This window comes from Pelophylax lessonae (genome assembly GCF_965119305.1).
Source record: "Pelophylax lessonae genome assembly, chromosome: 9".
NCBI lineage: Eukaryota > Metazoa > Chordata > Amphibia > Anura > Ranidae > Pelophylax > Pelophylax lessonae.
In genome coordinates, this window is record NC_138776.1 from 134,586,604 (window position 1) to 134,609,190 (window position 22,587).

Here is a 22,587-nt window from a genome sequence, read left to right on the forward strand (position 1 = left end):
ACTGTTCCGGTATGGTGAGTAAATGTTCCCCCCCTTTTCCTCATGGCTGGCTCTGGGGTGGACGTGGGCCCCTCCCTGGGACGGTCAGACCCCCATTTCTCTGGGTTCCCCTCTGTTCCCCTGTGCACCCCCCACCTGTGGTGCCTCCCTTGCCCCCCCCTTTCCCCCCTCCTGGGGGGTCTCTGTCGCTACTGGGGATATATGGGGAGACTGTATCTGCATGCAGGTCGCTGAGGGAGCGGGGGTGGGGGGTCCCGCCGGTGCAGATGGCTGTTGTGCAGGGAGGGTTCCTACCTGACTCCCCAGGGCCCACCTGCCAGTCGATCATCTGTCAGTCAGGAGGGGGGTCCCCGGGGGCCCCCTTTTACCGCCGCAGCCGCGCGGGGCCGCCATTTTCTTGTAGCCTCCATGTGCTTCACGTGTCGGCGGCCATCTTGGTACACCCAGCTCGTTTTTACCAGCATTTGACCAGCAACAGTATATAATCCTAAATAATGTAATTTAAGACAAAGAACGCTCAATTAATATTTACAAATGTTTCTTTTATTAGCTGCCTGTTTGGTAAAGCAGATTTTTACCCATGAAATGAATTTTTTTCTCTTCTGCTTGCTCCCTCATACACATACAATTAAAGACAATTTTATTTCATAGTAAATAACTTTTTATTCCTTGTGCAGCCCAAAACTTCCTGATTCTTTACCTAGGCAAGGAAGACGTAGATTGGCCAACTGCTGTCTCCTGGGATGTTCACATCATCACACATCCCAGGAGTCAGTGTTGGGAAGAAATATTGGGCAACTTTGATCCCACTAATGCACATACAGCATTTGGCTACAAATCATATGCATGTGCAGGCATGCGGCAAAGCTTTTCTAAGTTTCAAAGAACTGGCAGAAACCTGCAGCATGTCGGCGCATGAGCAGGATGAATACCAGGAAAATAGGTTCAATTGCTTCCCGCCTGGCCTATCATAAAATGATGGCTGGGCGAGAGCACTGTTATTCTAGGTGGACGTCATATGATGTCCTCCCAGGATCGCGGGCCGCGCTCAGGTGCGATCTTGTGGACACAGCGGATAACAGATCAGTGTATCGGACCGCCACCGATACAATGTGATCGCTGCGACCAATCACTGCGAATCAAATGACAATTGTACACAATGAATGGCTTTGATTCATGCTATTCATAGGGGTTGATTTACTAAAGGAAAATATACTGTGCACTGCAAGTGCACTTGCTCCAGAGCTTAGTAAATAAGAATACGTTTCACTTTGAAAAGAATACTTAAATCGCATGCAAGGAAAATAAAAAACAGAATTTTTGTTCACCAGCAGAGCTTCCTCTAAGATCTAGAGCAACTGCACTTAAAGTGCACAGTATATTTACCTTTAGTAAGTCAACTTCATTGTGTACAATTCTGTTGATCTCTGTGATTGGTCACAGTGATCACAGGGTACAGACAGAGCTAATCACAATAGAAAAAACACAACGAATAGTTTTCATTTTTTGTATAAAATAAAAGGTTTGCTATCCTCATTGGGGTTGATATTGTGAAGGTAGGGAAAGGGAGGACCAGGTGTGCTGGGTACACAACAAGGAACATGCTAATAAAAGAAGAGTGTAAAATAAGTGCAGAGATAAAGTCATTAAAGTGCTACTTCTTTATGGTCCAATCACATACTGAGGATGGGGGAGTAACCTAACTAGCTTACCTAATTTCAGTTTAGAAAAGTCAGGTCACTATATTATTATACAGAAACTTTGGACCTTTGGCAAGTAAAACAGTTGCTATATTTGTTATTTCAGCTATGTATTAAGCGGTTTGCCTGGAGTTCAACTTTAAAAACAAAACCAATTTACTCTTGCTTATGGCTAACATGAAAAATCACAACTTGAAATTTATAGAGGGGGTCTTTATAGGAAAAAAAAAAGTGGTCAATATTTAATTCACTGCGCACATACCTGTTTTCACAGGCAATCTTACAAGTATAAGAGCAGCTCAATTTTTTCTGGGATAGTTTTCAAATGTAAAAGCTGAGTATTCTCACGGAAGTTGAAAAATGCTATCTTTATGATCATCAATGTTACTACTGCATTGGGTTAATTTATTGGCTCTAATTATATAAATTACATCTAGGTACAACCAAAGATCCTCAATATCATGTGTGGTGACACTACCAATTTCAATGAGCTTAACTTGGTTCACATGGGCTTTTCTATTACAATGAAATATTAGTATAAAGTATCTGCACATTGTTCATAGTGTCCATTGAGAAGCTCCTCATCACTATTTGTTGGATCACAAAAGATCTATAAAAAGCACAGTGAGAATATGAGAATGCCTTTAAATGTATCTCTGACAGGTCAGGTAGTAGGGTTACAGCTATCGTCCACTTGTGGCTGCACCCAGGGCCATAGATACATTTTTGTTCTGGAGAGGTTCAGCAGTAGGTACTAAGTAAAGTCTTTTAAAAAAAAAAAAAGAAAAAACAAATTGCGCCAAATTAAAAAAAGCTGGTAAAAACTATGTGCTGCTCATAGTAAGCAATCACATTCTTAATTCTATTTTCTCAGATCCTCTTGAAAATTGAGCCCGATTTCAGTTTTGCCTTCTTCCAGTTCTTATGAACATTGGTCAGTTTGGTTGGCTATTGTCCAGCCTAAAGCTGGGTACTGGCTGAAGGAAAGAAACTGACAAGTCACTGTACTAAAACTCGCTGTGTTAGTACAGCGATCTCCCCAGCTGTGCCATTGTGTTCCCCCTCTCACCAGAACACAGTGTATAGTGCCCTCAGCCATTGGACTGCCCACAGGGTGGTACACTGTAATAGCCAACCTTACTGGGCAGCAGAGTTGTATAAAGTACTCGAAACCCATACTTGAGTAAAAGTACAAGTGCTCGATCAAAAAGGGACTTGATTAGAAGTGGAAGTGCTCAATCAAAAAATGACTTGAGTAGAAGTACTAAAGTATTCAACATTTTTTGTACTTAAGTATTGCAAGTAGTTTTATTTTAAATTTTGCTACTCAAGTACTGAAAGTAAAAGTACCAGTAGTTTTGAAAAAAAAATTGCTACTCAAGTACTGAAAGTAAAAGTACAAGTACTGTGTTATGTAGTTATTAAAGAAAGAAGTCAAAAGTTTGAACATCATATTGTTATTATTTCAAATGCAGCTTTTATTTATACATATAGGAGCATTTATTTTCGTATGCGCTGATAATACACATGTTTTGAGCTTCATGAAACCTGCCATCTACTGTTCTGGCAGTGGTAATTTTTATAATAGTAACGAGTAACTATGCAGCACAAAAAAAAATATTGGAGTAGAAGTATTGAAATCATCAAAAAAATGTAATGAAGTAAAAGTGGAAGTAGGAGAAAAAAATGATACTCCAGGAAAGTACAGATACCGCCTTTCGGTACTTAAGTACAGTAGTGAAGTAGTTCTACTTAGTTACTATACATCTCTGCTGGGCAGGTGCAAAGGGCACCATCTTGTAGAAGGAAGCACTCACTGATTTTTTTGTTAACCTGGCATACCAGATAAGAGAAGCGGCACTGTGCATTGTTGATACATACAGAACATACCTCACAACTTCCGAGCGCGCGTGGGTGTGGCAAAACAGAGTGGGAGGGTCTAAGCGACATGGTTAAACAAAACCTGGGCTTCCTTGTACCTATAAAATACATTGAGGCCGGGGTCTCCATAATTGCTGTTGTGTTAGCCTGTTAGGCCCTGACTTTTAACATGTAGCAATTTGGGATCTTTACTGGGCAGATGCAAAAGGCACCATCTTGTTGAAGGAAGCAGCAAAGCGCACAATGATTTTTTATTAAACAGGCATACAGGACAAGAGAAGTGGTGCTTTTAAGACACTGCAGAGTCCATACATACAGAAAAAGAGAAGATACTTAGAATGCGGTGCACCCGGGAAACACAACAGTATCACAACAGCAATGGAAGACTCAGCCCAGCCTTAGTCTATGTCATTAAGGCCCTGTTCACATGTAGTGATTTGGGATTACGGGCTGGCAATATCCCTGTGATTCTGCCTGCAATTCCAAATCATACTGTAATGCCGGCAAAGCGCAGCACGTGTGTTTGTGTTCCATTCATTTTTAGTGGCACAAAACATGGTGGGGTTTTGGATCCTTGTGTGATAAGTCGCTTAACAATCACAGCAAAACCACACCACATTTTGGTGTCACTAAAAATGAATAGAACACAAATACACGTGCTGCGTTTTGCCAGCATTGCCGTGCGATTTGGATTGAAATCCGGGTGTGGCGGCAGTAGCGACTCTGCTCTGCTGTGAGATAATTAACACAGAATACATTCAAATATGTAACAAAAGAGCCGCCTCGCAAAAATAAAGTGATAATAAAAATAATGTAATAATAATAATGCATGCGAAGCATGCTAGCACATTATGCCATTAACTTTCAGGGAGAGCAGATTTTTTGTGGTTTACTACCACTTTAAGCTAAGACCAGTAGGCCTAGCATCGCATGGAAAGGGTCAACAACTTCCTTAACAGGACTACAATGTAGCAGGCTAGCAGCATACATTTAAATAGGGATTAATAACCTTCAGGGCAGCATTCAAATGTAGTAGCACAGCACTCCATACAGCTAAGGGTAAATCTCAGAATGTTCCCACTGTTATGTGAATGTGCAGATAGCACACACATGGGGAGAGAGAGCCTGTTCATTTGTAGGTCTCCTTCTGTTTTTTTCAGAGCCAATCTTTGTCATAAAATAGATAACACAAGAGCAAAGAAAATAAAATCCATCCTGCCCACTGTGCTTCTATTCAGAATGGCAGGATTGGCTTTTGTAAGAGATCAAACTTACACCTATTTTACACTCTAATGTTGAGACTGAGGTATGCATTGCAAGCATGAAATAATCAGGATCAGAAGAGATATTATAAAAGAGTTTATAAAAATAGCAGAAAAAAACTGAACTCCAACTGTTCTAGCAGCCCTGAACTTGATCCATGGTTGAAGTTCAGATCTAGAACACAGCACACAGAGGGAGACACACCTGGTGGTTGTTGGTGACATGTCCTCCTGGAGCTAAGGTTAAGGTCCAGACTCCAGCACAGCAGCACTTCAGAGAAAATTGAGATGATCCTTCCACGTGGTACTGGCAAGCAGGCAGGCATGCTCAGCTGAGCTAACAGCACTCAGGCAGCTCCTTCCCCAAGCGACAGCCAAAGGCAGGAAATGGCAGCTTGAAGAGAGGAGGAGCCAATCATATGTGTCAGTGGGCGGGATAGGTGCTGCCCGCTCCCTCCCGCTCTGCTCTCAGTGCTGCTGTCCTCCTGGAAGCTTCTGTAACTGGCTGGACAAGTCAGTCTGGACTAGAGAGGAGGCGTGGAGGCGGAGGAGACAGACAAGAGCACTGTCAGCCAGAGCCACCCTCATTCCAAGCCAAGCCTATAGCCCGGACGGCACTCCAGGTGGTCAGGTTGAGTAACAGCAGGCAGCAGCATTAAAATAACAATGCATTAGAGCCTAGTGCGGAGCAAAAATAAAAAAATATTTTATTTTATTTTCAATGTATACTGTACACTAATGCTCTTGGGGGGGGGGGGGGCAATGGTACCCCAACAGTTCATTACTGCCATGTACTATTGATACCATCGAATTCCCCTGCACTGCACATTCCCATCAGTTTGTCAGCGGTTAGTATTGTTCATCTGTGTATACTGTATCAGGGATCATTTATCGTTTGGATTTCAGAACTCATTGTGGACTCATTTACTCTCGCAACCAATCAGAATCCTGCTTTCCTTATTCTACTAAAAATAAGAATATGGTTGGTTGTTAAAGATAGAGCATGCTTTCTTTTTACCCAGACTATCCTTGATAGATTCTCCAGTGCAATATCTACAGCCCTTTATATAAAGCTTTTTTGCTTTAAGATTCTTACAAACCTTTGCAGTCTGTTAAAGGCTTGATGCCTACTGGGAAAATCTGTGGATTTAGCTCACTTAATGTATGCAGTTTCTTGCACCGCCAAACAGCACACCTTATCTGATTGCAACATTTAATTTCCGTAGGAAAACTTGTTTTAACGTTGAAATAAAACCACATTACTCATGAAATAATGGTAAGCTCCTCAAAGATAGAAAAGAAAAAAGATCTCTATCTGCTCATGATACGATCTTTTAATTTTCTGGCTTGTCAAACTGATGCTTCCTTTCATTTTGCAGATCTGGTCCAAGCTCTGGCAACTCTAGTGCCATCACTAAAAACAGAAATAATACTTTTATTATTTAGACTTAGTGAATTCATAGGTTAGAAAGTTTGTGGACAGCTATTTTGTGGCCAGGATCAATATTCATGACAAAAATCCTCTGTCCGTTCACATTTTTGTTTTTCCTTCAAAAAGTGCACAGCCTCAAACTTTTAGAGGAATGGGTAATCCCAAGCCAGAATGAACTTTTGATGAGAGCTCCAGGAGGAGCCATGCCATGAGGTGCCATGTTGAAGTTCCAGTGACCAGTATGGGAGAGTGAGCGATAACACAAAATATAACACACCTGCCTCCCATTCACACCTGAGACCTTGTAACACTAACGAGTCACATGACATTGGGGAGGGAAAATGGCTAATTGGGCCAAATTCGGACATTTTCACTTAGGGGTGTACTCACTTTTGTTGCCAGCGGTTTAGACATTAATGGCTGTGTGTATTATGTGGTTCTTGTATATAATGTCTTTGTATTAGGACTGCAAATATATATGTTTTAGTCAGGAACTCCTTTTCTACATTGGTTTTAACTTGATATATTGAATAAACATTTTTATTAAACACACTTCAATTTTCCTTTTGTCCATTAAAATCCCACCTACGGGGTCCTTTCCTTCTTTTGTATAGCTATTAGGGATGTGGGCATGCCTACAAGACCCCCTTTTTACAACAGTTTCCTCATATTCATACAAAAAATATACTGACTCTGACCCTTATCTTGACCCTAACACTAACCCTGACACTGATCTAGATCAAACCTTGATCTAGCTATTTTTTTTTTTTTTTTTTTTTTAGAGCTGGTTCACACTGAGGCGACATGACTCCTTACTACTTCGGGGGCGACTTGTGCATTACATTGCACCATGACTTCGGAGCGACTTGCAGGGACTTCACATAATGGAAGTCTATGCAAGTCGCTCTGAGGTCGCCCCGAAATAGTACAGGACCCTTTTTCTAAGTTAGAGCGACTTGTGTAGCTCCTATTAGAATGGGTCCTGTAGCGGTCAATGGACCGCGACTTGTCAGGCTGACAAGTCGCGCTAATGTGAACCGGCTCTTACACACTTTTGTTTACATTTTCCTCCACTGGCAAGGAGAGAAAGATACAATGCATCTTTCTCTCCATTCAGAGGAGAAGAAACCCACATGAGCAGGCTATTACAGCGACCAGGAACTGGGAGTCTGTGCAGCGTGCTTTTAGCACAAACACTGGTATGCGTTTATGCGGCCTCATGTAAGAAGACCTACTTTCATGAAGCTTCATATAGGTGTACAGGCGGCGAGAAGGGGTTAAACTGGGAAAAATGTACCATTTCAAGAAAAAATAATGGAATTTTGAAATTGATGGCAGCAACATATCTCAAAAAAGATTGGACAGGGCCAGGTTTACCACAATGTAGCATTCCTTTTTTTTTTAACAACACTCTGTAAGTGTTTGGGAATTGAGCAGACCAGTTGCTGGAGTTTTAGGAGAGGAGTGTTGTCCCATCCCATTCTTGCTTGAGCATATGCTGCTCTAAAACCTGGATATAGCTTTTGGCATTATTGGCACCTTTTCAGATGTGCAAGCTGTTTATTTCATACGCACAAAAGCACCCCCATACCATCAAAAATGTAAACTTTTTAACGGAGCACTGTTAGCAAGCCGGAAGGTCCCTCTCCTCTTCAGTCCTGAAGACCCGGCACCCATGGTTACCAAGGAGAATGTAATTTCGATTCATCTGACCACAGAGCAGTTTTCCACTTTGCAACAGACCATTTTAAATGAGCTGTGGCCCAGAGAAGACAGTAGCATTTCTGGATGATGTTCAGATATGGCTTCTTCCTTGCAGGATAGAGTCCTAACTTGCATTTTTGGATGGCACAGCAAACTGTGTTCACAAACAGTGATTTTTGGAAGCATTCTTGAGCCCATGCAGTGATGTCCATCACAGAATCATGCTCGTTTTCAATGTTGTGCTAAGGGTCCTGAAGATCACGGGCATTGTGTACTGTATTTCGGCCTTGCGTACAGGATTTTCTCCAGTCTCAGAATCTTTTGATAATATTCTTACTGTAGATGATGATATATTTAAAGTCTTTGCAATTTTACATTAAGGAACATTATTCTGAAATTGTTCAACATTTTTGAGGCAGCTTTTCACAAAATTGGTGAGCCCATCTTTACTTCTGAGACACTCTGACTCCCTAAGCTGTTCTTTTTATACCCAATCACATAACTGACCTGTTGTCACTGAACCTAATTAGTTGCAAAATGTTCTTCCGGCACTTCCTTGTTAGTACCACTTACTTTGCCAGCTTTTTGTTGCCCTGTCCCTACTTTGAGACGTGTTGCTGCCCATCAAAATTAAAAATTACTTCATTTTTTTCAAAAAATTGTACATTTTTTTTGGTTTAAACATTTGATACGTTTTATATTTTCTATTGTGAATAAAATATGGGTTTATGAGATTTGCAAATCATTGAATTCTGTTTTTTTTGTAGATTTTTCAGTGTCCCAATGTTTTGGGAATTGGGTTTGTATATAAGAAAATACAGTCCTTTAGTAATAGTTACATAAGAAGGGGCAGTTACACTATATAACAAGTGTAAGCAGTTGTAAATTTTCAGTAGTCTCTAAAGCTCTGATAATGAAAAATTCTTCAGTTTTCAGGAAATTTGAGAAAACATTAAAAGAATGTTAGAATGTGGACCAATGGGTTTTTCTGTCCACTTTCTGCTAAAGTAAGACACCAGTGATGGGGAAGGGGTGGGCCAATCTCCTACTAGCATTGCTTCTATTTTGTATACCAGTGAACAATAAAATAATTATATAAAATGCCCAACACAGAATTACCAATGCGTAAATGTAAAAACCTTGTTTATTTTTCACAGAATAGTTTATAAGGCTTGTATAGCATAAAATTAAGGTCTGAAATAACTAACTGGTGAGCAAACTGAAGCCTAATTTATGAAGGAGAAAAGTATCTCGTATAATTATATACAATGAATAGTCTCTGTGTTTCTCTTACACAGCCTGTACATGTTTCCTGTTTTGTGAATAGCAAAAACAGCCTTTAGAAAACAATATACATAAAATATTAAATATAGTTTTGGCTGGCTCAGTTATTAAGAGACTGCAAATAATCAATTGAGAAAAAGCCTTATTGGGGTTCTTTACACAAGGCTGAAACCTTCATAATGGTCAATGGCTTGAATAAGCTTGTCTCTCAGAATCAATTTGCTGGTGTATTTGGGAAGGTCCAATAGATTAAAGCAGGTATGAGCGACAGGTAGAAAATCTTCCCCCCCTCCTGTTGGCTGGATTATAAGTTTTAAACTTTTCATGCCAAGAATTGGAATACGGTCACTTCCAGTCACAAACACTGCAAAAAAAATATAAGAAATTTCATATAATGGTACGATAATACCAATGCATCATCCAAGAGTATAATTATCATCATGTCACACACTATACAATTACATTTGTATTTTTAGTTTTAAAAAGTGCATAGATAGGAAAAAATTTCAACATTATAAATATTGTTTTTCCTTGGTAATCACAGTAGAGCCACCACCAAAATTAAAACCCACGATTAGGCCTGTTGCACAGGCGAGTACAAAAATTCTAAGTTTTTTACTGATCTGAAATGAGATGCATTGTTTTCTGTACAGAGCAGTAAAACAAAAATAGAAAACTTTACATTTGAGTGCAGTAATTTACTCGCGTGTTTACGTGAGTATATTACAATACTGGCAACGAAGAAGAATTTTACTCGTCTATGCGCTTACACACCTTTACTCGCCTATACTACACATTACTCAGGTCTTTACATACAGTTTTAGGCCCCTTGCACATGGGCATAACAAGTTCCTGAGTAAACATCAGTAAATTATGATGCCAGTGTGCGAGGGGACTTAAAAAGGTTGGGAAATGCCAGTTGCTTACTGGAGAGTACAGAGACAAGGTCTCATCACAGTGGTCAGCTTATGAGATACTGTATGATATGATGTCTAAAATGTATGTTGATGTCAGGTGGAAAAAAGGATAGAACGTGTCCTTATACATTTGCTGGCTCTATTCACTTCACTTACACAGTGGCGATAACAAGAAAAGAACGGGTGAAAATGCACTATGGATAACAGGTACTCATTTTCTTTTCTCTCTTTTCATATATACTGTATGGTTACAGCAATCAAAACCCATATACACCTGCCAAGAAATTCCAGGGCTCGAACATGGAGCATTCGAAACACCGGACAAAGCTGTTTACTGCAACTGGTAAAAATAGAAGCATTGATTGAAGAATAGACTCTAGTAGAAATATTACTTATTGTACATAAAATATCCCTAATTGATAATACCTTCCATTTTTCATTATCTATATGGAAATGGGACAAGGAATCTGACTGGCTGCCAACAACAGCTTTTTAGAATTCCAGCTTTAATAAACGCTTCTGTAGAATATTGTGTAGACCCACAGACAGGTTTATCTGACTTTTCTTTATATCAACAGATACAAAGTTTCAATGTGAATAAATGTGTATCTTGTACAGCGCTTTGAATAAGTATTCATACATCATGAAATTTGACACATTTTGTCATGTTACAACCAAAAAACGTAAATGTATTTTATTGGGATTTTATGTGATAGACCAACACAAAGTGGCACATAATTGTGAAGTGGAAAGAAAACGATAAATGGTTTTCAAAATGTTTTACAAATATATATCTGAAAAGTGTGGCCTGCATTTGCATTTGTATTCAGCTCCCTTTACTCTGATACCCCTAACTACAATTTAGTGGAACCAATTGCCTTCAGAAGTCACCTAATTAGTAAATAGAGTCCACCTGTGTGTAATTTAATCTTAGTATAAATACAGCTGTCCTGTGAATCCCTCAGTGGTTTGTTAGAGAACCTTAGTGAACAAACAGCATAGTGAAGGCCAAGGAACACACCAGACAGGTCAGGGATAAAGTTGTGGAGAATTTTAAAGCAGGGCTAAGTTTAAAAAGAAAAAAATAAATATTTCAAGCTTGGAACATCCTCACAGAGCACTGTTCAAATCATCACTTGACAATGGAAAGAGTACAGCACAACTACAAACCTACCAAGACATGGTCGTCCACCTAAACTGACAGGCTAGGCAAGGAGAGCATTAATCAGAGAAGCAGCCAAAAGGCCCATGATAACTTTGGAGGAGCTGCAGAGATCCACAGTTCAGGTAGGAGAATCTGTCCACAGGAAAACTATTAGTCGTGCACTCCACAAATCTGGCCTTTATGGAAGAGTGGCAAGAAGAAAGCCAAAAGAAGACCTGTATGCAGTTTGTGAGAAGCCATGTGGGGGACACAGCAAATATGTGGAAGAAGGTGCTCTGGTCAGCGGAGACCAAAATTTAACTTTTTGGCCTAAAAGAAAAATGCTATGTGTGGCGGTCCAGACCTAAATCCAATTGAGAATCTGTGGCAAGAATTAAAAATTGCTGTTCACAGACGCTCTCCATCCAATCTGACAGAGCTTGAGCTATTTTGCAAAGAAGAATGGGCAAAAATTTCACTCTCTAAATGTACAAAGCTGGTAGAGACATACCCAAAAAGACTTTCAGCTCTAATTGCAGTGAAAGTTGGTTCTACAAAGTATTGACTCAGGGGAGCGGAATACAAATACACGCCACACTTTTCACATATTTGTAAAAATTTTGAAAACCATGTATCATTTTCCTTACACTTCACAATTATGTGCCACTTTGTGTTAGTCTATCACAAAAAAAATCCCAATAAAATGTTTTAGGTTTTTGGTTGTAACATGACAAAATGTGGAATCTTTCAAGTAGTATGAATACTTTTTCAAGGCACTGTAATGCTGGGAAGTACAGAGCTACACGAGTCATATCCAAGTGGTATCAGACCACCTGAGAAATTGGTCATATAAGAAATATGCAACAAAGCACTAAAGAATCGCAAAATAAAGTGTAAACAATACTCACATAAGAACCTCTTTTTCTTTTCCAGGGATAATTCATGGAAAACCCCCCAGAAGATTTTAATCGTTGGGTGATCGGCCCAATACTCGCCCTTATATTCTGTATGCTAAATAGAACAAATTTGAACTTTAAAATCACATTTATTGGTTATCCTTTACACTATTTCATACATAAAATAATAGTATTTATATATATATATATATATATATATAAAGCTTTGATGCATGTTCTAGTTACTGTATATCCTTGTTGAATACAAATTAACAAATGGAGTGTAGTTAAAAGGGGGGCTTCCCTATCTTAAAAAGTATATAAACCCGAAATTTCACACTGTGTGGCATCATGGTTCATTTTGTTCCTTTCTGTAAATCAAATCATTGTTGAATTATTTTCTATGGTTATTACCTGGAGATCCTGCCAGCATTAGTACTGGTTTGAAGTGGAATTTCAGCCTAACTAGCTAGTCTTAAAAATGTTGCTGCTACCAATGCTGCCTAACCTGTGTAAAAAGATCTGTATAATTACCTAGTTTTAGTCAATTCTGGTGTTGGAATTCTACTTTAGGGCTGACGCCATTTGGATTCTCCCTTGCAATTACCAGCAGTGATGATTTCAGCCTATTATGCACACATCTTCAGTGGGACCACAGGATACTGTGCATGCTCCTTCAATGGGATTACAGGAAACCTTGCTCGCACACTGTTCCTGTAGTCTCAGTGCAACCAGTCCACTTTAGCCTGGCACAAAGCTTTGCCCACTCCACCTGCTCTACCTCTTCTGTTTAGACATACAGTACTTATGCAAGGCTACGTAGGACGTATACCTGGAAAATCCGTATTTGCCATTATAAAGAGCTATGAACCCACTACAAGAGCCAGAGGCAAAAGTTACAAACAAACATGGATTTTTAAGTAAAAATAACATTGCTTTTTGTTTTTTTATAAAAAAGGTCATTCAATAGATTTATAAAAACTATAAAGAAGCATTATTTTGGGAAGGTTTACTCTCTCCAAGTAAAGAATATGTTAAAGATGGGGCTTATAAAATTAAGAAAAAAAAAAAAAATCTCCCATCAAGAGCACTGGAAAAAAAAAAAAAAAAAAAGGCTCCGTTCACATCTTGGCGTTGCTATTACAGGTGTTTTTGCAGGCGCTTTACAGGCGTTTTTTTGTGCAGGCGTTTTTAGATTGACTAGAGACCAATGGAAGACGCCTGTAATCTGCCCAAAAAGAAGCTCATGTACTTTTTTGAGCGTTGGGCGTTTTGCTCATGGCGTCAAAACACTCAGATGTGAACAGGGGCCGTTGAAATGAATAGGATTTGTCTTGTTGGGCGTTTTGAGAGCTGATCCTAGAGCAGAAAAACTCCCCCAAAACACCCACATGTGAACGTAGCCTTACCATCCCAAACTCCAAAAAGAAAGAAAAGACCTACAGGGATAGTACATTTGAACTGTATAGAGTTGCAGAAGTGAACAATTTGTGGAATCAATTTGAACAGCTACACTTATATCTACTAGTTAGCAAAAATGCTGTAAAATGCTGATTTCCAGACCTTTTCCAGCTCCATCCAGTCGTAGTTTGTATTGCCAATGACCATAGCCTGCAGTTCATTAGGTTGAAAGAGCTCTAGAACTCTGCCTCCACACACTTTATGGAAACCTTTGTGAAATGCATCAAATAAGGAGGCCACGGAGTGACTGAAGACGTAGTCCACATAGGCATCAACAAATTCTTGTCTGTGAATCAAAAAAGGGACAAAAAGTAAAAACACTGTTCATGCTGCAAATCCTGTACAATGCAAACAAAGCTTCTTTTCCATACATATTTTCTGTCTACTAACAGTTCCAAGCCTTATTATATTTTATTTTAAGAACCATAGGCTCAATCCAAAAAGTTCACACACTATCTTTATTTAAAATTGTTACTTTAAGAGATTTGAAAATTACAGTCACATTGCTAAAATGTAGCTTCTTATCCCTATGTTAAAGCTTTGTTAATTGAGTGTATAGTGCAGTAAAGCCTCTTTATGGTCTAGTCAGACTAAATAAATGAATGAATAAATTGCCCACTATAAATACAAGATAAAATAAAAAAAAAAGAAAATGTATGTAAAAAAAATAAAAAATAATACGCCACCGTTACATTATTTTATCTGTAGCTACAGTGAATATAAAAAGTCTACACACCCCTGTTAAAATGTCAGATTTCTGTGATGTAAAAAATTAAACCAAGATAAATAATTTCAGAACTTTTTCCACCTTTAATGTGACCTCTAAACTGCACAACTCAGTTGAACAACAAACTGAAATCTTTTAGGTGGAAGGAAGTAAAATAAAAAATAAAATAATATGGTTGCATAAGTGTGCACGCCCTTAAGCACTTAAGCCCCAGGCCTATTTCGGACACTTTTTGTTTACAAGTTAAAATCAGTATTTTTTCCTAGAAAACTACTTAGAACCCCCAAATATTATATATATTTTTTTAGCAAAGACTCTGGAGAATAAAATGGCGGTCATTGCAATATTTTTTGTCACACGGTATTTGCGCAACGGTCTTTAAAGTGCCATTTTTTTTGGAAAAATTACAAAGAATCACATTTCACTGCATTTAAAAAAAAAACTAAACAGTAAAGTTAGCCCATTTTTTTTCGTATATTCTGAAAGATGATGTCACGCCGAGTAAATAGATACCCAGCATGTTACGGTTTAAAATTGCGCAAACCCGTGGGATCGCGACAAACTACGGTCAATAGAGATCTCAATAGGCGACGCTTTAAAAATATTTAACGGTTACCAGTTTAGAGTTAGAGTGTAGCTCTTTTTTTTAAATTATTGCTTACTCTCTGGCAATTGCGGCGATACCTCACATGTGTGGTTTGAACAGCGATTTCATTCGCGGCTCGACTTCCATATGCGTTTTCTTTCGTGCGCGAGCTAACGTCGACGGGGCGGCTAAAAATTTTTTTTTCCTATTTATTTTATTTAACATTACAGCTTTTTAAATATTAAAAAAATCTTATCACTTTTATTGCTGTCACAAGCAATGTAAACATCCCTTGTGACAGCAATATGCAGTGACAGGTACTCTTTATGGAGGGATCGAGGGTCTAAAAGACCCCAAACCCCCTACTCTGCACTTCCATGTATTCAAAACGCCGCAAACGGCATTTTTAAATACACCGGTTTTTCAAATTTGCCGCCTTTAGCAGCAGAGTAACCCGGACGTGACGTCATGGACTCCGCCTCCGGGTTATGTCATCAGAGACCCGATCGAAGCCGCTTCCGGCTTTGATCGGGACTCCATCCAGCCAGCGGATGTGCCGGCTGAGTGCTCGGGTCTCCCGGTGGGACGGAAGACTCGGGCAAAGCCGCGGAAGGTGGTGGGAGGGGGGGACGTCCCCTCCTGCTCGCCGGGGTAACGACCGAGTGGCTCCCGAGCCGCATCGGTCGTTACCGCCGGAAAGCCGACCACCGGCTCTAAACAACGGTACCGGGGTGATGCCTCTAGCTAGAGGCATCACCCCGGTAAAACAACGCAAAGTTTGCCGACGTAGCCCTACTTCACTTTGCGTTAAGTGGTTAAACTAATACTTTGTTGAAGCACCTTTTGATTTTATTACAGCACTCTTTTGGTTAAGAGTCTATCAGCATGGCACATCCTGACTTGGCAATATTTACCCACTCTTCTTTGCAAAAACACTCCAAATCTGTCAGATTGCAAGAGCATCTCCTCTTCAGACCACCCACAGATTTTCAATTGGATTCAGGTCTGGCCTCTGGCTGGGCCATTGCAAAACTTTATCTTCTTCTGGCAAAGCCATTCCTTTCCTGATTTGGATGTATGCTATGGGTTGTTGTCTTGCTGAAAGATGATATTGCTCTTCATTATCAGCTTTCTAGCAGAAGCCTGGAGGTTTTGTGCCAATATTGTTATTTGGAACTGTTCATAATTCCCTCTACCTTGACTAAGGCCCCTGTTCCAGCTGAAAAAAAAACTGCCCCAAAGCATGATGCTGCCACCACCATGCTTCACTGTGGGTATGGTGTTCTTTTGGTTATGTGCAGTGTTGTTTTTGTACCAAACATATATTTTAAAATTATGGCCAGAAAGTTCAACCTTGGTTTCATCAGACTTCCCACATGCTTTTGGGAGACTTCAGATGTGTTTTTGCAAAATTTAGCTGGGCTTGGATGGTTTTCTTCATAAGAAAAGGCTTCTGTCCTCCCACTCTACCCCATAACCCAGACATATGAAGAATACAGGAGATTGTTGTCACATGTACCACAGCCAGTACTTGCCAGATATTCCTGCAGCTCCTTTAATGTTGCTGAAGGCCTCTTGGCAGCCTCCCTGACCAGTTTTCTTCTCGTCTTTTCATACATTTTGGGGTGACGTCCAGTTCTTGGTAATGTTACTGTTGTGACATATTTTCTCCACTTGATGGTGACTTCTCTGTGTTCCATGGTATATCTAATGTCTTGAAAATTCTTTTGTACCCTTCTCCTGACTGATACCTTTTAACAATGATATTCCTCTGATGCTTTAGAAGCTCTGACCATGGCTTTTGCAAGAAAATGTCAGGAAAGACCTACTAGAACAGCTGAACTTTTTGGGGGGTTAATCAAAGGCACTTTAAATGATGGCAGGTGTGTACTGATTTCTATTAAACATGAGTATGTATGTGATTGCTTAATTCTGAACACCGCTACAACCCCAGTTATAAGAGGGTGTGCACACTCATGCAACCACAGTGTTTTAGTTTTTTTATTTTCACTCCCCCCCCCCCTAAAAGATTTTATTTTGTTTTTCAATTAATTGTACAGTTTATAGGGCAAATTGAAGGTGTAAAAAGTTCTATAATGATGTATCTTGGTCTGATTTTTTTACATCACAGAAACCTGACATTTTAACAGGGGTGTGTAGACTTTTTATATCCATTAGTAATGTGTACCCCGCGATCAGCTGTTTATTCTTCTTCACGTGCAGTCCACTAGCTGCAGACATTTCTATTTAATTTGGCTCAAGGTCATCAAGCTCTGTCACTTACATTTTCCTTTAGAATGGAGAACTCAAACGACTATAGTGCTTAGTTTACAGTGAAATGCAAAAAATAGGTCACTGCTGTGCAATCTGACAAATATCTCAGAAATATCTGAAGCTCCATAAACAGGTACAGGTGCATTTCATAAAATTAGAATATCATCAAAAAGTTTATTTATTTCAGTAATTCAATTCAAAGAGTGAATCTCATAAATTATATACAAGTTGGAAAAAGTAAATTTTTTAGGTATAACTCTAGTAAAAATAATTTGCAGGTTTTGGATGGTTAACTGGCCATGCAGTGATGTGGGATTGCTGACTAGCCGCCGGACAGTAGGATGACCGCCCGGTGGTTTTTGGAACCGGCGTGATGTCACACTGCCTCCAATCTTAAGTAGGAATTGTATGTAAGTCGGATGTTTGTAACTCAGGGACTCCCTGTATATCTTATTTCTTGTGTGAAAGGAAAGATTAAACAAACCATGTTAATGTAAAGCTTTTTTTTTTTTGATTCAACACGAATAAAAACCCAATCAGAAAAAATAAAAAGCCCAGAGCTGTGCTGACAGAACTATGAAACACAAATTTTTAAATAATGCATTAAAACAACACCATGATAAAACATTTTTTTTAAAAAATTAGATCGTAATTGAACTTTTTCTGTCTTTTAAAGTTTTAATAGGCCGTCCACAACAAAAGAAAAGACAACATATAATACCTAAAGCCAAGTTCACCTTTTATTTCTAAATTCCAGCTTCCCTATGTAGCAATATATCATTAATTTTTAATTTTTTATTTTTTAATTAATTAAAAAACTTTATTTAAATTCTAGAGCAGGCATAACCTCAGCATTCACGTCTCGTATAGAAAACTACTCCATTACATCCTGCTTTTTGTCCTGGTATTTGGAACAGGAAAACGGTTAGTCAACTGAGGAAGTAGTTCAGCAGCTGACCTCATAAAAACACCCTGCAATCCCCCCTGCAGGAGAATGCTCCCACTTACCTCTGTACTCACAAGCAGACATTGTCAATGAGCTCTGTTCTTCCTGAATACACAGCCAGTGTTTTCCTCTGCTGACATATTGTTTTGTACCTTCTTGCATAGATCATTCATTTGGCAGAGTGTGCAGCAGCTGAGCGATCACATAACTGCTTATGTGAAACAGAGCTGTAGTATTGAAAACAGGAGAAGTGTGTGCCTGGAAGTCTGTAAAGTTCACCATAAAATATACAATCTGATTGTACAATGTCAATTAGATCTACTATCAACAACTTAGTAGTACAAGACCCTGCCTTCTTGGTACAGAGTGATTTGATAGATAGGTATATTATATAGATTTGGTAAAACTAAAGAAGATTGTACAATCAGATTATATAGTGTATGGCAACCTTTATACACCTAAATGGAAAAAGTTGCACTTTTGGTGCCATTAATTATTAATGGCACCCCAAAAGGAGAAGCAAACGCAGGGTAAAAAATATGCAAACCACAATGTGCCAAGATGTCCCATGAGCTACTTTGCTGTGTTTGTCGGGCTTACAAAAGCCCATTGAAATCAATTGGCTGCCTTATGCGTGTTGCAGGAAAAATGCACCAAAAACCATGCGCTCCCACTATGCAGTGTGAAAGGAGCCTGAAAGTGAAATTGGTGTGTTTACATCCTCCCCTCCCCAAGCTAGATTACAACATTGACAGCTGAATGTCTCCCTTCCATGTACTTGTGTAAAGCTGGCCATACACTATGATTGTACATTGTATACCGATTGTACAATCTCTGTACAATTTCCTTTGGATTTACTAAAACTATGTAACAGGACAACCCACCTGAACAATCCTTTCATTCAATTTGTCTCAAATCAGGCAGGCCCTTGTACTACATACACTATATTGTCAAAAGTATTAGGTTGCCTGCCTTTACACACACACATGAAATTTAATGGCATCCCAGTCTTAGTCCGTAGGGTTCAATATTGAGTTGGCCCACCCTTTGCAGCTATAACAGCTTCAAATCTTCTGGGAAGGCTGTCCACATGGTTTAGGAGTGTGTCTATGGGAATGTTTGACCATTCTTCCAGAAGTGCATTTGTGAGGTCAGGCACTGATGTTTGACGAGAAGGCCGGGCTCACAGTCTATGGTCTAATTCATTCCAAAGGTGTTCTATTGGGTAGAGGTCAGGACTAAAACAAAGTAGTAAAACGGAGGTAAACAAATGCACACCGAAGTCCAGGGAATGGAGTAGATTGTTTACAGCAAAGAAGGATGATGTTCCATACCTAAAAGTCAAATGTGCTCTTTCATATGTTTCCAACCCAGTGTTGTGAACGTCTGTTGGCATTGTAAAAAAGCTGAGGGCACACCTCTTCACATATTTTGAACATGTAGAAAATATAGGGGTTGCTGGGTACAGGTAAGAGAAAAATTAAACACATGATAGACTATGATTTGGGAGATGACCAAGCGAAATACCTGCTGTACCACTCTGCCATTCCTATGCACAAGTATAAAAAATAAAAAAGATCCTGCTGTTGATTGCACCCTGCATCCCTGCACTCCGGAAGTAGGAGTCTTCCCCAACACACTCTCTGTGGTTTGATAAGGTTATAGAGATTAAAGCGGTATTAAACTCAAAACCAAAAATGTAATATGTATCAGTTTTCTTTTCTTTGGCTTTTTCCCTCTGTTCACCTGGTGATCTGGCCAGTGACATACCTCCTATATTAGAGTGCCCCCACTCTGAATGAATGAGCACAGGGGGCACAGCAGACAGCAGCATTGTCAGTCTGGGGGGAGGGGTAGTGTTAAATGTAGATTTAAAAGCACAAAGAAATTGAAGCCAAACTTCAGCTCACCCTTTCTAAGCAGTTACAGCAAACCTTTTTTTTCTTCCTTTTGGGATAAAGGTTTTGCATGAAAAAAGCTGATTATTTTAATCATTCCTGCCAGCGTTAAGTGGTTTGTCTCACTAATGTACACGGATACATTCTGCTGGAGTGTTTATGTTGTGAAAAGCAACAGACCTGCTGGCTGGATCACTAGATGAAAATAGATAAAAAAAAAAGCCTAAAAAGGGAAAAGAATACCGCCATCACATCTAAAATTTGGTAAGCTGCAAGATAATGTTAACCAAGAGTACATGACTGATAAAGGGGTCCTGCGTGACTCCAAACGTTGCACTTATCCTGACGTGATGTGATCCCTTTGCAATACAAAGTTTCTTTGCACTGCTGTGCAAGATCCATGGTGTGTTGGCGAACATGTATGTTTATCTGCTATAGATCCAGTGTCAAGCTGGTGATCGCTGTAGCACCCACAACAGATGTGCCTATACCCAGGAAGGTGTGCGATGGGAATATGAACAACTCTATGGTCATGATGATGCCCAAGCCTGGACAGACTCTGACGTCAGCAGAGAGCGGACTTCAGCCCGCTCTTTGCTGAAAACGGGTCACAGGAGAGCAAATAGAACTGCACTCCTGTGATCCACAGAAGCACAGCCAAACAAGCTTTGGTTGTACTTCTCCTTAAAGGAGGAGTGGGCCACCTCCAGGCAAACCTGCCCTTAATTTATAATCTGCAATATGTGCTCCAACTTGGAGACTCTGAAAAATATAGTTAGTATACAGAGAAACCTTAGCAGGCCAATGCGGCTTTCACAAAAAAAAAAAAAAAAAAAACATGCAACTAAAACCTGTTTTAATGTGAATTGTTAGACAGAGTCAATTTATTTTTTTTGCAGGCTAGCTGGCAAGTGTGCTGTAAAGTTTTCTGTTTGTGATGTGCGAACCCCTTCATGTGCATCTTATTGCAAAGGCTGGTTATAGATTGGGGTGGTTGCCACTTATCTGTATCAGTGAATTTCCTGTGCCTTTAAGGAAGAGTGGGCTCCCTCCAGACAAACTTGCCCTTTATTTATTGGTATATGTGCTCTAACTTGGAGACTTTCAAAACGATAGAGTTAGGACCGCAGTATACAGAGGAGCCTTGTGCAGCTTTAACATATATTTGCAAACGAGTGCAACTACTGCCCCTTTTTTAATGTGAATTGTTAGACAGGGCCTCTTTGGTTTTCTGCAGGCTAGATGGTAAGCGTGCTGGGAAATTTTCTGTTGGCGACACTAAAAGAAAAGAACCTAAATATTCAAGTGCTGCTGTTTAATGTGGAAGTTTCTCGTGTCAATAGGTTTATTTTACACCAAGACTGTTATCCACAGGTCATTGTGAAGATCAAAAAACTGGGAGTAGGACATTAGGCAGGAAAAATCTTTACCACGCCTATGGGGCAGTCCCTGCAGGCATATGCCCACACACTCTGCTATAGGATTCAGTTTTGCTGCAAGCCGTGTTTAGAAGAAAAAAAAAACCCCATCCCACTCATAATTAGAGGGGCGGGTGCTACGTCTGTCAATGAAGTTCAGAGAAAAGGATTTTATGGCAAGTCAAAAATCCAGTTTTCTCTATCGTTCATTGACAGACGCAGCTCCATATTCTTCTTGACCATTGGGGCGTCCCAAAGCAGTATTTGCATGAGGGGTGGAAAAAACAACGCAGAAAATAACGCAATTTCCCAAAGGCTAAACTTGGCAACCCAGGAACAACTGGAGCTAACCTAGAAAAAACAAACATACACCCTCAAAGAGAATATTTTTGCTTTTAAACACCAGCCTGCAAAACCTTGCGGCCAAAAGAAGCATCCGAGGATGCCAACACATCTACTTTGTAGAATTTTGTGAACGTGTGCACAAACGACCAAGTTGCCGCCTTGCAAACTTACATTACTAACACCTGATGGTGAAAAGCCCAAGAGGCACTCAGCGCCCTATTAGAATGCACCTTGAAAGGGAAAGGTGGAACCCAACCCTTCAATGAATAAGCCTGTACCACCATCTGCCTGATCCATCTGGATATGGTCGCAGCAGACACAGCCAATCACTTTCAAAGGTCCTTCCATGAGGAAAAAGAGAGGAGTCTGATTTCCTGAAAGATTCAGTAGCCTCCAGGTAAACCCTAATTGCCCGAACCACATGCAAAGAATGCAAAGCAATTTCCTTGGGATTCTTGGGCTTAGGACAGAGTGAAGGCAGCACAATGTCTTCATTCAGATGGAAATCAGAAACCACCTTAGGAAGAAACGACTGATAAGGTTGAAGTACCACTTTATCTCTGTGGACCACCAGATAAGGTGAACTTTAGGATAGCGCCGTCAATTCAGATACTCTGCGGGCAGAAGTAATAGCCACCAAAAAGGCAACCTTCTGAGACAGTGTAAGCAGAGGAATACTTAATGTTCTTAAAAGGAGGTTTTTGAAGAACAG

At 39.8% G+C, this 22,587-nt stretch overlaps 1 protein-coding gene across 2 annotated transcripts in view; it reads right to left on the reverse strand.

The window, feature by feature from the left end:
- Window positions 1–9,111: 9,111 nt before the first annotated feature.
- The window catches only part of HERC4 (HECT and RLD domain containing E3 ubiquitin protein ligase 4), a 95,578-nt gene continuing 82,102 nt past the window's right edge, over window positions 9,112–22,587 (reverse strand). The window contains exons 23-25 of one of the 2 annotated variants that reach the window (XM_082267656.1): window positions 13,784–13,967; window positions 12,233–12,335; window positions 9,112–9,627 (exon numbers count right to left, since the gene is read on the reverse strand). In XM_082267656.1, coding sequence (XP_082123782.1) covers window positions 9,419–9,627; window positions 12,233–12,335; window positions 13,784–13,967 — 496 coding nt within the window. In that variant the 3' untranslated portion in view covers window positions 9,112–9,418. The remainder of the gene's footprint in view (window positions 9,628–12,232; window positions 12,336–13,783; window positions 13,968–22,587) is intronic. The other variant, XM_082267657.1, reaches the window with a different exon arrangement.